This window comes from Ceratina calcarata, unplaced genomic scaffold (genome assembly GCF_001652005.2).
Source record: "Ceratina calcarata isolate Rehan_Ccalc_2016 unplaced genomic scaffold, ASM165200v1 scaffold350.2, whole genome shotgun sequence".
Classification (NCBI taxonomy): Eukaryota; Metazoa; Arthropoda; class Insecta; order Hymenoptera; family Apidae; genus Ceratina; species Ceratina calcarata.
In genome coordinates, this window is record NW_017157935.1 from 1,080,699 (window position 1) to 1,095,931 (window position 15,233).

At 40.8% G+C, this 15,233-nt stretch overlaps 1 protein-coding gene across 4 annotated transcripts in view; it reads left to right on the forward strand.

The window, feature by feature from the left end:
• Window positions 1-15,233, forward strand: part of nmo (serine/threonine-protein kinase nemo) — a 131,473-nt gene that overhangs the window by 63,286 nt on the left and 52,954 nt on the right. For all 4 annotated transcript variants that reach the window (XR_001916640.2, XR_003389234.1, XR_003389233.1 and 1 more), the window contains 2 exons: window positions 12,728-12,857; window positions 13,269-13,324. Coding sequence is in view for 1 of the 4 variants with exons in the window: in XM_018025152.2 (XP_017880641.1) it covers window positions 12,728-12,857; window positions 13,269-13,324 (186 nt within the window). In the remaining 3 variants the exon portion in view is untranslated. The remainder of the gene's footprint in view (window positions 1-12,727; window positions 12,858-13,268; window positions 13,325-15,233) is intronic.

Sequence of the window (15,233 nt, forward strand, 5' to 3'; positions counted from 1 at the left end):
TTTTTTCATTTTTTAAAGCTGGAACCATCGTTAAATTCGTTGTCCAACATTTTTTAGACCCACGCAACGTTTCATTTTTCGGAAAGCCCGCGGGGGTGGACAGAGAATGACGGACGCGTGGAAATTGGCGAAGAGCCGTAAAAGCGAGATACTAAACAGTTTGACTACCGCCATAGAAATCTCGGCTACCACCGTAAACTCAGTTTAAGACCAGCTCTCCCGATACCGGCAGCGATCGTAACACGGAAAAAGGAGTTGGTGCGATGTTTTCGACTACAATTAATGAACTTTGTTCCCCGTCGAATGCGGTCAGGGCAGGGCCACTCCCTGTAAAATATACCAGGAAAATTATCGTCGATTGACCTGATTGCATTTCGAAGTCGATGTTTTCGAAATATTAAAGGAATGTTTTTCTCATCCAATTGTTTGTTCTCTCAGTGACGGAAGATCTCTGCGTCAACTAGGACAAACGCGAACATATTCATGAATTCCGTTTGAACGAAATGCGAGGCCACGGTTGTGCATGTGGATACACATACATGTATTGCTCGAGAGGACTTATTTTTGGAGAACTCATTTCCTTTTACTCGGCAGAATGTATGTGAACTTTTTTATAGAATGTTAGCATGTGTTCCACGTTCATAGAAATGGAAGATTCGACGACAAGGTTTTGAAGCATTAATTTTTTTATACTATATAATAATTTCTAAACAAGATTTATTTGGTTCATATTACTTGGATAATATAATAACACTTTTCTCTGTTATTTTTTTACAATAAAAAATAATCGCATGACTGATCGGATCGATTCATCGGGTAGAGTATAAAGTGTTGAGCTAGAAGGAGTAAAGTTTAATTACCGGAAAAAAGCGAATTTCCGTTGCGCGGCATTAAACCCTTTGATCGTTGATACATTCGACGAGTGGTGGCACTCGGTGTTCCTTGTTCTTCAAGACAACATTTGGAATCTACTTTGATCGGTGGAGGGCCACAGTGCTGCACTTCAAAGTCTTCCTTTTCTCTAACCCTCTCTCCCTTTCTCCCCTCCTCTCTCTTGCTTCCTTTTCCATCCACGGTTTCCTCCCGTTATTTCTGCATCGTTTCAACGATTTCCAACAGCGCGCGCTCTCGAGTTTGCAAAAGAACGCCGACCCGAACGAAGACGGAGTCGCGATCTAATTAAGACAACCCCTTGTGGTTTTCGAGATCGCTCGTTAATTCTCGCTTTCGAGACTCCGGCTACTTTAGGCACCAGCTTCCACTCGCCTTTTTTTTTCTCTCTCTCTTTTATTTCGATTGTACGAAGGACTGTTCCCTGACGTGATTTTATGATGTTTTAAACGCACTTCGAATTCAGAATCTTTCATCTTGTCTCGCAATAGTTTTAACATATTGTATGTTGTATTTTGGGGATCTTAGGACTCGTTGTTAGACTCAGAAATATTTTGAAATCGTTAACTATCCATTTGACGAAATTCAACAATAAATTACTATCTTCACGACTTTTTTCGTGTTCTATAATTATCTACCGTGATTTTACTGTTTCACTTTGGATCTGTCGAAAGAGGTTTTCGAGTCAGTTGTATCGTCGACGTTGATCACTGGATCCATCCATCTCGCAAACGCTTCGGGTAATTGCAAAAATATCCCGAAAGTGGATTAGCCACGGGGTACGGGCGTTGCCAATTGCAGCTGTTCCAGCGCAGATGTCCGAGATGCCGGTCCCCGTGGGTATTGCGCACGTAACGCACACGCAGCACACGGCGGCGTAACGTCGCACGATGCGTTGCAACCGCGTTTAAGTGGCCTTCCACACCGAGTACTGGAGGGACGTGTCCGTTTTCAAAGGAATTCATTGCACGCGTGTACCGTCATCAGAGGATGCACCCGTTTACGTTATTGTTCCACCCTGTTCTCCTGCCTTTTTGCGTCTTCCTTTTTCTTCTCTCCCTCGATGCACCCGACCCAAGGTTCTCAACGGTTTTCGCACAGGCGTGGGTGTATACGGGTGCTGTCTCGTTACAAAAACCAGCGCGGTTCCACGGCTCTTTGTGTCTGAGAATGTACCCTGCCTTTGATTTCAGTATACTTTTTGAGACGCTCCTGTGATCCTGCGATCAACTGAAAGCCTTAAGCAACTTGTTTTCATATGTAAAATCGTATATATGGTGTATATTAAGTAAGACTGCCGGGATTGAGAGTCCGGGATTTAAAGTGTAAAACAATTTCATAAAGAAAGGGTTAACACAAATTTACATATTTGCTTTGCAAGTTGCTGGTTATTTAGTCGTTCCAGCGTTACTCGAACGGTACGGTTCAGATAGGTTTAGGTATTTCGTAGAGCCGTAGCATAGTGTGGCTGCAAAACGCAGATAAGCTTTATCGTGGTTTAGTTTTACGCCACCGTCTCTCGAAAATTTAGATAGGTATGTGGAGTGTGCTGTGTCTGTCTAAACTCCGGAGTCTCGAAGTTGAGGTTACTACGAATTTCGGCATAAGCTACTACTCGCCTGGTATGGAGAATATTTCTGTAGCACAGTTTATTCGCTACATCAATTTGCTTCTCATTTTATAAAGGAGTATTAAACTTTTCATGCAATTTCGTGAAATTTCTAACAAGCCGGGCGCGTCCAGTAGTTTTGTATCACAGAGATAGAACGGAAATAATAACTGGCCTGCTCTGTTATCGAAAGTTTTTGTTCAAAAGTCTGTTGTATTGCAGCAACCTTAAAATCGAACTTCCCAACGTTTCTGCTTATCGCGGCCGGTTTTTCCTCTTCTTCTTTATCGCCACGCCACGGTGTTCGCGTGTACGTCGTATCAGGCGTAAAATATATAAAGCACCGGACACGTCCGACAGGAAACTTGGCACGCAACGCGGGGCCCCGGTTACTCACGTACGCACGGTATAACCGCCGGCCAGCACGCACACATCCCTCGATTACTTACAAATTGCGTCGATGAAACGCGCTCCAGAGTGGTACACGCTATACGTACGTACGTGCATAGGGTAGTCATAGTCGAATGGACGCGCGATGCCATCCAGGGTTTAATCTAGCCCAGCGGTTTCCGCATTTACTCGACTTCGCCGGCTGTTAAACGCGAACTTTCAAGCGACTTCGTCCCCCGGACTGTGTTTGATGCGTTGTTCGGGGATGGCGAGGGAGAAATTCCAGGCCAGGAGTTTGAGATTACGTACCAGGAATTTCCTACGGGAACGTTTCCTATCGTTTTATTGGTAATTTATTCCATTAGAGCTCGTTAGTCGAGGCATTCTTCTTCCACAGCGTACGAATTGTAGTGAATCTCGTTAATTCGTAATATATTTCCTTTTCTTATATCAATGATACGGGAATAAGAGCGAAATGATTTATACGCTTCGATGTCAATTAAGTATAGAGTTGGAATAGTCGAACTTTGCTGTGTAACGTAATACATATGACATTCAAGAAACGTTAAGGCAATTATCGAGGGGAAAGGAGCGATAGGTGTTCGGCCGTTTAACAATTACTTGAAAAATGTTAACGAGAAGGCAAATTCCGACGACGTGACACGTTTCGAGTGACACGATGAAATATGGATTTCGTGGCGACGAGTCGTTGAACTCAGCGCGAATACACGTAGCCGGATTGCGATTGACTTGCCGACGACGAGAGAGAGAAAGAGAGAGAGAAGTTCTATTAGCAAAGGTTATCGGGGCGACCTCGAATCGTATCGATTGGCTCGATTTAAAACGTCCTCCGGCTGCGCTAGCAACAGGCGTCCTTCTTTTTCGGCGCGTCACGCATCGCCACCCACGCAACCCTCTACCCAAGGGGATGGGATCGAGACTGGCAATTGTCAAAGGGTGAGAGGGGACGTTGACCTCCCGTCGAAGGACCTCCGGGCGACGCTCTCGTCGTTCGACCCTGGGCAATGTTATTTTTTAGAATCATCAGACGTTTCCTTTTTTTTTAAGAGAACTCAATAAATAGATTAATGAAGCGTTTGAACGAAACGATCAATTAAATAAATTGTATTAACAGAGAACATAAGAGAGTAATTTACTGTTTGCAAAGTGCATCTATTTTTAACAAATGACTTGATAAAATTCTTTGAGAATGATTAAACGCGTTCGTCAACCTTTATATCAGCTTCCTGGCAGAAATAAATTGGAAACGTAGAGAAATAATAAATCAGTCGTATCGAGTTTAATGTAACATTTATTGGAAATGGCGTCGGTACCAATCTAAAAATATAAGAACGATTACTTTAATTTCTGACAATTTATTGGGTTGCCGCGTTTGGAAAAACACGGAGATGGATCGCCGTTGCGTAACAAATCCAATTTCGAAGAGCAACAGTTTTTTCATGCTCTCGTCGCGCCGGTGTATAGCGACACGATAAAAAACATCGTTTCGTTGGTCCGCCAATATGAATTTCGTTTGCCCATACAACAAAGCGTTTGATTCCTCGTTAAACGCAGCCGGTGCCGTTCGTCCGTTCGCTTGACGCGACGCATGGTTCCAAACCCTGTTATAGTTGTACGGCATTGTCCGACAGTCCCTCGGCTAACCATTCTATGCATTCAAATCGTGTCGAAAGCTTTTTCCTTTATGTCAAATTATTGTTCACTACCTACTGTCGAAACAATGCAACTAGAAAATATGTAAATGGCTCAAGAATAAGTGCAAAGGACGATGTATATAATAAAAATTATGATTGAAAAGTGAAACGATTGTTTAACAAATATTTTCATCTCGTGAGACAATACACAGAATTAATTGCTGATTTATACATGTATCATCTACATGCAATATTATTTTTTATAGACATGGGTAAATGTTACCTAGACGGTTTAATTAATTTATACACGTTGGAATTTGATGCACGCGTCGTGAACTCGTTGAGATTTCGGAACCGTCTGCGAACGGTTTCGGCGTCGCAACTATGTATTTTCAAGGGGTTGTTTGCAGGATCGATCGAACGAACGGCGGAGAGTCTGGGTCTGGGTCGCGTGGGCGGTACTACACCCTTTCTCCGCGGCCCCGGCTTTTATTTCGAGACGTTTTCGGTGCACGATGTTTGCTTTCAGACAAATAGCTGCTTTCCAACTTCGAAGAACAAGCATCGTGAAAACTGGAAGGAGACAGCTACAGGAAGAGGCATGTACCTCTCCCGTACAATAAAATCCGTCCGTTCGAGAACGTATTTATTTAAAAAATATTCAACAAAATCCAAAAGGCAATACGTAAATATGAAAAGAAGATTCTCGATGTGAAAAAAGATGAAAGGAACGTAAACAATGTAAAATAAACGAGAAATCATTGAATGAAGAGTTCGGCGATTCAGAGAAATCATATTTGTCCAAATTAATTAAATTAACAGGACAAAGAATGTGGCCAGAAGTGGTTGTAGGTGGAGTAACATGTTAACTTTGCGTGGAAGGCCGGTTTACCGCTCAATTATCGCGTAACCGTTTCAAGAAGCTCGTCTCACACCTCCTGGCCAGAAGTCGTCGAGCAGCCGAAACCGCAGTTTCTGTCTGCGCGTTAACTTTAAACTAGTTAGAGGAAAGTTAAGCCAGGGCTTATCCGTGTAAATACACCCGCGCCACTTACACTCGACGCTAATTCGTGCCGGTCGATGCGCGACGCTGCTTAATTAGAACCGTCTATGTCTTACCACTATTAAAAAGGGTAACAGGTCCCATCCAGGGATTATCCTTCTATTTTTGTTACATCTTCTACAGATAGTCGATTCGAGCAGTAATCATTTTTCACACGATTCTGTCAATCGAAATTTAGTAACATTCCCGTGTCTGATTCTAATTCTGTAAACAGGAATTGGACGAAATAAGAAAAACGAGAGACTGGCAATTAAACAAGTGCTAATGTCGATCGTATCGGCCGTGGGACGCTTTTCCGCGACATTATTACCGCGATAGAATCAACGGGCGCCCTTTCAATTTAATTACCGAGGCCGCGGGGGAAAAAAATGCTTCGATTAATTATGAGCGCAATTAGAGGCAGCGATAGCGACGCGGTTAATAAAGTCTCTGAAATCGATCCGGTTTTCCACGGTGACCAGCCACTAACCGCCGCCGCCGCCGCCGCTGCGCACCCATGGCGCGTGTCCCGTAAGAGGACGAGCCCCCGTAATAATTTACTCGCGATCAGATTAAATCGTTCCTCTGTCAATTAACTGGCTGATAACTCGATAGAAAACGTATAATCTCCTCTTTTTAACTCTTATCCGTCCCCTCGTTTCTTCAGATGAATTTGTCGCTCCCTTATTGAATTAATATCGCGTTCAGAGATATAAAGGTGAAATGATAAATAGTTAAGTTCTTGGAGAATCTGTTTTATTCGCTTGTACAGATCAGCTTTACATATTTTATATTAAGGTGGTCGTTTATATAAATTTTTATGGATTTCAATGAGCGGTCATTTAAAATCGAATGTGTCTGGATTGTCATTGAGACGTATGAGCTGGATTGACCTGTTCGGGACTGGTCGAATGAAAGCCCTGCGACGAACGGCCTCCCACCATCCCGCGGCAATGCGGAAGGTTTCAGGCTTTGAAGGTCAGCGGTGCACCTCAAGGTCAGGAGCTTTTTGCTCTTGCGCCAATCCATCCCGATCCTTGCCAATTTCCGCGCTGCGACAAGCCCTTCTCTAACTGTGTCACCCTTTCCTAAGTGGTTTCTTCTTTTCGTTTCAATCCTCTCTCTTTCTTATGTTCCTTTACATCCACGAGTTTTTATTCCTTGGCGATGAATTGGAACTGAAGAAATGCATTCTAAGAACGATTCGATAAACGATTAGATAGAGTGAATTTACTGAACGAGTCTGAAAGATTTCAGAAAGTTATTTTATCAAATATTATACCAACTGCTCCTCATGCTTCGAACTCTCGGGGTGTGCGTTATCGCGGTCCAAGGGTGGGGCAACATTATCGCTTCTGCCACGTGGACGAGCATTTATGCGTCTCCACCCCTTCTCGCCCAAACGCGCATAAATTTCGAACGCGCCGATGAATTGTTAACGCACCAGCGTGACTACGATCGAGACCGTTTACCATTCGGACAATTTACTGTCAACGATTGCCATCCTGTATGCCAACGCGAAATCCTACCTTCGCCTTCCAATTTACGCCCTTCCTCGAAATAACACCAAGTTTTTCAACACACAACGAATGTATCGATACAACTGATCGATTAATCATCTTGTAAGCCAATAGTAAAATATCCGATTTAATTATGTAGATCTTTTTAACGTGAAATATAAAGTATGAGATGAAAGAATAGATTTTTACGTTTCTATCAAGCATTTTTCATCCAAACTGAAACAAATCGGATAAATGTTTGAATCCGTGATTTTTCCATCGACAGTAAATAACTATATTCCATCGAAGCATATTGAAATTAATAGTTAAAGCGATTTGTCGAAACTTGTGAAACCGCATCGGATGATTAAAAATGTAATTCGATTCCCCTCGAAACTGTTCACGTTTCGAACGGTATCAATCATTCAAAATCGGTAATCAACTATTGAACAATATAACATTTATTCTCGTTTGTTTGCGGGCTTAGCTACCGACAATTCATTACTAAACAGAGGCGACTGTAAGTCACCGTTGCGGTCCGAATTAATATGGCCAGGCGTGTTTAATTAAACGTTGATTAAGCCGGATAAACTACGATAAACGCATCCACCCCTATTTTCATAGGCACGTCACGAGGGTCGTATGCACCCTTCCTGTCTATTGTTGATTTTTCTCCGGACGATCGAGATCAACTGATTTTAATTAGACGGTAATTAAATTGAACCGGACACGATAACGTTTACGAGCTTCTCTATTTCTATTTTCATGTCTAAATACTCTATCTCTGTTACAAGAGACTTTTTTATCTCTAAGTGCTAGGAGATTATGGCGTTTGGTTTAGAATTAATTAAATCGAATATCTATAATTGTTCTACTGTAAGATAGCAGAAATAATATGAGATTATTACTGAACGTCACCGGAATATATTTATAGTTAATTAAATTAAATTAAGAATCGTCAAATTATGTCTAGTTCTGTTTTTTTCATGTTTCTAACTTACATCAAATTGCACTTAAGAAAACAGCATATTTACAAACACATTACCTAAATAATTCTTATACATTACATTTGTTTCATTATCACTTTTTTCACTTATTAAATTCGTTATGAACGATACTGACCATAAAATTGAAAATGACATTAATTGCGGCGGATTGCATGTCTAAATTATATTTTATTTTTCGTCGTCCCTATCGATTTTTCGTCATGATTAGAGCGGCATAATTATCGTCCGGCGCACTTCATCGAGCGCTAATTGCGTCGAACAGGGTTTAATAACGTTCATCGATCATTCGACGCTCGGTACGTTTCCATAATGTCGCACGCGAAAATCGTTTCATCCCCTATATATTTTGTTATCGTTCCGTCGATTCTCGCGCGATGGAGTTTGACTCATTATCGCGTGGAATATCTAATTAAACGGTAATTAGATCGAACAAGCCTGTCCCCTGTGTTACATCCATAATCACGGTCCTTTTTCCTTTATTGACAATTACCTTTTTTTCTCTTTCACTTTAAAATTGTCATTTTGTCATGATCATTATTCGTTATTTAATAAAGTCCTGATTAAACCGGATTAATGGAACATCCGTTTACGCCTGTACATATTTTTATCCAAGTATTCTCCTTCTTTTTTCACAGATCAAATCAATTAATACCAATTATCTGTAACATTTTCCATTTGAATTCCGCTTTTTGAAATCGAGTAATTAAAATTAAGGGAGGGACTATGCAATTTTGATATCTCTTGTACGTTCATTAAAGTTCCAACATAATTTAACAATTAATATTGTAATTAACTAACGATCGAAGTATTAATGAACAAATTATATTTCGAAAGATTTTAGTTGATTTTCAACAATATTACTCGCATACCTCTTCGTGATATCTTTTGTATCGGATAATCGCATTCACAGGAACGATTAAGTTTTAATCGACGTATGAATTTCAGAATGAAAATTATGATATTTAACGGTGAATTAGATACGTTCGATGCAGACATTTAATTCCTAACGTTAGTACAATACTTAATCATCGAGCAAAGTGTGTTCCATCCGACAATATTAGTTAGTTATAGCGCAATCTCGTTACGGCTGCGAAATAATACGAGACGCTGGCACGGCTTGGGAAAACTCGTTTCCCGTTTCACGGTTCTTCTCGGTCTCCGTGTTCGTTTTTGCGTACGCCCGTTTAGTTGTGTTGGTGAAAGGAGCCAGGGAGCGTGATTTTGCCGCGTCGAAAGTCTGACGAGCATTAAATAGTTCACCGAGCAACTATACCTGGTGCTGCGCGAGCTGAAAGCGTCTGATCATTTTCTTGAGAGAGCCCGGTTTCAGACCCGGCCAAATTCCCGCTTACCGAATTTCTGCAAAATGGAAAACTGTTCGTTTCGTCCTAACCAACTGACTTTTCCCAGACTTTCGTTTTGGTTAATTTAGTATTGGGATACAGTTTCATGTAGCTTAATAATTTTCATGAATTTGATCACATAGGAGTAGGGAAACTATTTCATTGTTCTATTTTGTTGTTCTAATTTTTAATGTACAGGAGTTTTGGTTACCCTTATGAGAAAGAAATGATTTCCGACTTGCAAAATTGATAAAGATTGAGGATTATTTTTCCTTTTATTTCCGGTTCGATTTAATTTTAAATCGATACCGGAATTCAAGCGGGGTTCGATGGGATTTCGCTTTGAATGGAATGTGATAAATAAGTCAGTGTAAAAAGCTATAATGGTCTCTGTTTGCCGCTAAACGATGCTTAAAACTCTTGTTTGGTAATTCGATTTTCAGGTTTTTATCGTTACCGCAAATGAATCTATGCATTAGAAATGTGCACGCGTTGGTAATTTCCACGCTATTTGATCGTCGAATTTAAATAAAGTGTCGAGGGGATGAAAGGTGGGACTGTTGGAAATAAATAGAGGCGTATTTTATCCGTGTTTCAATGACAGTTCTTGTTCTATTTGAAGATGAATGACGTCGCTTGTGAATGGAATATGAAGCAATTGTGTGCTTACAGAATAATCGCCGCTTGTTTCAAGCATGTGTTGCCTTTCGAGAACCTCGTTTCTTTCCCAAAAGAACGGAACATTGTACATAAATTGAAAAACTGAGAACAGTCTCGGATTAATCATCAGCCCTGTGACTAATCTTATCTATCACAAACAATATACTTCATCGTAAACTACAATTAAGATTGCTCTCCAAAACGAATATCGTGCGAGCAACAGACTTTGAACTTATCGGGGAGATAAAAAAATAAATGGAGAACGGAGAGTGGGGATCGTAACTTTGGTAGGAAATTGCGATTTGCCGGGTAAATCGCGCGTCCTCTGCTCACTTTATTTCCCGCGACCGTTTTCCCGTTTTCCTCTCCCGCCGTCTGATTTTTCCTCTTTCATGTGGACTCTGAAATTTATGCGCCCCGCCGCGGTTGATAACAACGTTTGGCGTTATAATGCACGCGAGGAGGGAAACGCAAACCGCGTCGCGTCGCGCCAAGAGAACTAGTTTGAGCGTATCGTATCGATCCGACACGAATTCGCCTCGATTAAAATACCCCCTGGCACCTTGTACCCGCTAATTACCGTCCGATCAAATTAACCGGTTGGAAATAAGGGAACACGGGAAAAGAGGCGGTCTCTTACTTGTTGCTTCCAGGAGGATCCTTTCCTCCATGGGAGTCACCGTGAAATCGCCTATTTGCTATTTCGTAATCGCGTCGGTACTTCTCTATATTAGAACTTTCGTATATTCTAAGACGTGTATTACAAAATCACAAACTTTCACTTTTTGTAATTAAGATCATTCTGAAATTTTTACTGCATAATTGCATGGACAATAGATATACATTGACAAATCGTAACTTGCAATAGCTTTATTAATAAACGTAGCCTAAGGGATTGATGATATAAAAGGATTGATTATAAATTGTCAAAGATCGTACTTAATTTATTGAAAATTGAATTTCTGCAGCGATTATTGTGATCGAATTCGGAGGTGTTAATTATCTTATCGCGGGAGGAAAAGAGTCTCCATCGGCGTGGATGGAGATTAAACTCGGATTCAGAGAAGCGAGTCACGAACGAGAGAAAGGGTACGACGACCTTCGAAAAGGGTCAACGCACTCGGGCCGCGAAGCATAACGGAAGTGAGGCCACGGATTTCGACTAGAACGAACGCGGAGGCTCACGCGTGTGCGACTAATTTGCCTCTCCTTATCTTCTTCTCTTCCTTTTTTGTGAACGATTATCCTTTCAGAGCATAGGTTATCTGCGACGGAATTCATTAAAAATATTCCATATCATTTTCTCGTCCGTGCAGGGAATAAAATTCGGGGGACGTGTTAATGAATTGATAATAATGAGTGAACAGATAAGATCAATGTAAGTATGAATAAATCCTACGTGCAATTAAAAACTGACAGAATTTTAAAGAAGTCGAATTGTTCAACATCGACGATGATCTTAATTTACTGTATGAGAAAAATTCAAAATAGTTTAATGAATCCGAACAGTCACAAAAGCTTCACAGTGCAAATTATAGTACAATTGGAGTTTGAAAATTTCTTGATAAAACAGCATTCTATTTTATTTGACTTATCTTATCTGAAACCGTTTACTATCTGGGTGTAGTTTAATTTGAGAAGGTTCGAAGGGGGAAAAAATCGGTTTATCGCGACACGGGAGACGGCGTCCGGTCGACGGGAGAGATTGACCGGGCGAATGAAAACGGAGGGATTGGTGTATCGTCGGTTTGCGGTAGTGGCCAGGCCGGACTGACAATGAAATCGAGCCACCGTAAACGAACTAATTGCAGGCACAATAATTATTCCGCGGGCCAGAGTCCCGACGCGATGCGCCGCTGCGCCACGTTACGTTCTCCGCTCCTCTCCTCGTCTGTTCGCGGATTACGAATCGATCCTGGCTCCGTTGTTATTATCCGTCCCCCCGTTTCGTATTCCACTCTCCGTTTAGCTGCCCCCTCCTAGGTATTCGTGTTCGCGGATTGACGGACAGCGTCGAAGATTTCTCCTCTCTCTCTCTCTCTCTCTCTCTGTATCTGCCCATATACCTATTGACTCTTCTGGGATTTCGATTGCCGCACGCTCGATCAATTCCGGTTCTGATTGCGGCAGATATTTGATTCGTTCTGTTTAGGACTTTTTACCGACTCTCGTGTAAGAATATGCTATAAACTTTATTAAGCGCAACAAATTATTCCAAATACGACGTGTTCGTTGTTACGCGTCTGGGCGCTCGCAAGGAACTATTCTGCTTTTACTCGTCGCTTTCCCAACGTCCTTTTTAAGGGGTGGAAATACGCTGTGGCCTTATCGGCCTGGCCCAAACAATGTGGCCCGGGACTTGACCATCTGTTTTCTATCGGGCAGGCCTCTTCCTACGCCGTTAGTCTTTCGACTTCGCTTACATTCGTTTATGAACACAGTCATGCATTTTGCATTCATTCTATTAAGATTTGCTTTCTGAGTTTAAATTCCCATCATAAATTATTTTACAGACATTATATCTGCTGGGTTTGAAAAAAACATTTCGCGTGCCCCAACTTGATACGTGATATGATAGACATCACGAAATCGATTATTATTATTATTTATGAGATGATTTTTTACTTTTAGGGCGGTGACGGATCCGAGGGACGGTAGAAGAGTGGCCTTGAAGAAACTGCCGAACGTCTTTCAGAGCCTGGTGAGCAGTAAACGGGTCTTCAGGGAGCTGAAGATGCTCTGCTTCTTCAAACACGAAAACGTAAGTGTATTTGTTGTTTTATTGCTCGGCTGACACGTTCGGGAAATGATGCTTTTAAGAGGCTGTAAAACATGCCCACTTGCTTTTCGTTGGGACAACATTTGGTTAAATTTCATCGCTTTTCGCGATATTCCTTTGCAAACAGTGAATAAATGATGAAGTATAAATCGCAATTGCATATAAAAGGTTTTATTCATAAATGACATGATACGTAATTCGATATTTAATTACATTTATGCATACGCATTTCTTTTGTGTATACAATGAATCGCGAACGCTGACTGAATCTGAAATTTAAATCGTATGATAAAATAATACACATTTTCCTTAAATATTTATTAACGATAAAATAGCTTCTGGGATGAAGGCAATACTGCTTTACTACAATTTGCGCATCTTTTTTCTTTCCAGGTCCTTTCAGCCCTGGACATCCTTCAGCCACCGCATCTGGATTTCTTCCAAGAAATGTATGTTTTTCTATACATTATATATATATATATACACATATATAGTAGTTGAAACAGGTTTGTCTTTCGGAGAAATCCGAAAATGCGCTGATTCTTTTACGGCAAGTCCGGACGGTTTCCGGGATTTTCGTTTACCCACGAGGATCAGGTTTAACCATTCTTAATGGAGATAGAACAGAAAAGAATTTCTGATAAATACAAGATTTACAGATTATTCTTTCTCATTCGAATATTTTAAGAGAATAATATTTCGATAAAAGTTTTATTGTGTTTTTATAATAACGTCACCGGATGATTAGTTAGGTAGTGAAAATTGAACAAGAAATCTTTTATATAGCAAACGAAGTAATGAAAACGTACCAAAAATATAGAGAGTCGATCGGGTAACACGAATTCGATTAAGGATTCTTGTGTCATTTCAATTCAATCGCGATCGATTTTTCTCAACTGTTGCGCATGCAACATGCTCGTCTTTTAAACGACGCGCAAAGTTTTAATCGAGTCCGAACGTCAGCGCCTTGGCAGCCAGCAATTAAATCGCGGAAAGCGATTCAACGAGAACCTCGTTGATCCCGCGAGGTTGAAATGTTCCATTGGAATGATCGGCTTTTGGTAAACCAACATTTCTCGCTTCTCTCTGTCTCATTCCGTCCTTACGCTCTTGCTTAGGGATGAAACGTCTACCGTTCTTCTTGCACCGAAAAAGAATGAAACACTTTGCTGGTAAATAGTCGCGTTTGCATATTACTTCAAATTCGAGATTTAAATTCAAATTCGAAGTTTGTATTCAGCATTCGGATTGACGATTCAAATTCAAAATTGAAATTCACCATTCAGTTTTACGATTCAAAATTTTATATTCAACGTTCATATCGTCGATTCGTATTCAAAATTCAACGTTCAAATTTAAGATCTCAACATTTATGTCTTTATAAACAGAAATAGCTCTCCCTCATAAAGTAATTGAAATCATCAATTGAAATATTATATCTTTCTATAAGAAATATTCATTTTTCTTTCTTTTTGGTTTTACATAAAAATGAGAATTCTTATAATCTGCACCGAGTAGTGTGCCATCGAATGTCTTGACTATCGTGAATGCAGTATCTCACTGCTGGCCGTTGTATCTTTCGAGTCGATTTTTCGCCGCGTCCACCTTCGATCTTTGCGCCATGCGTGGGTGGTAACCGATGACGCGACGCGACGTGATGCAACACGACCTAACGCAACGCTGAACTCGCATAGAGAAATATGGAAAGGAAGCTTGGAAGGAAGAGAAGGCAAACAGGCTAACTTCTATGATTTACGATAAACAGGACACTCCAGGTTCAACTCCAGGTTCGGAATCAAGTGGAACTCTTAAGTTGAAACTCGAGGACTTTAGTAGACAGTATAGCTGTGCACGTAAACACTCTGGAAATCTGTTGTATTGTTTATACAATTTTAGTTATTCTTATAAATAGTTGGCATGAGTAATCGAGGTCCAAACGTCAAAACGGGGCAAGAACTAGGGATAGAATGAGCAGATAGAAACAGAAGCCAATATGAATGACAATGTTTTTCGTTAGATAGATTTAGGGTGTTTTTCACAAAGTTGACTCATTTCAATAATAATAGAGTTAGCTCGTCATACAACACGAGTCGAGGGAAACTGAGAAACTACTTTCACACCCCGAGTGATCACGACAAGCTCAATAGGAAACCCTATACAAATTCCTAGGCGTTATCCTAAGAGAAGTCTTTGTTCATAATTTACAATCGCACATAGAAAATCCATCGTGACCAATCGAACCAATATGTACCTATGGTAGAGAGGTAGTTCGTTCCCATCGAGGTTCGAACCTGTGAAACGCTTTCGAACAAGACCTGGCTTCGCTTCGAAAGCGTTAAAATCTCTTTCTCTCTATCC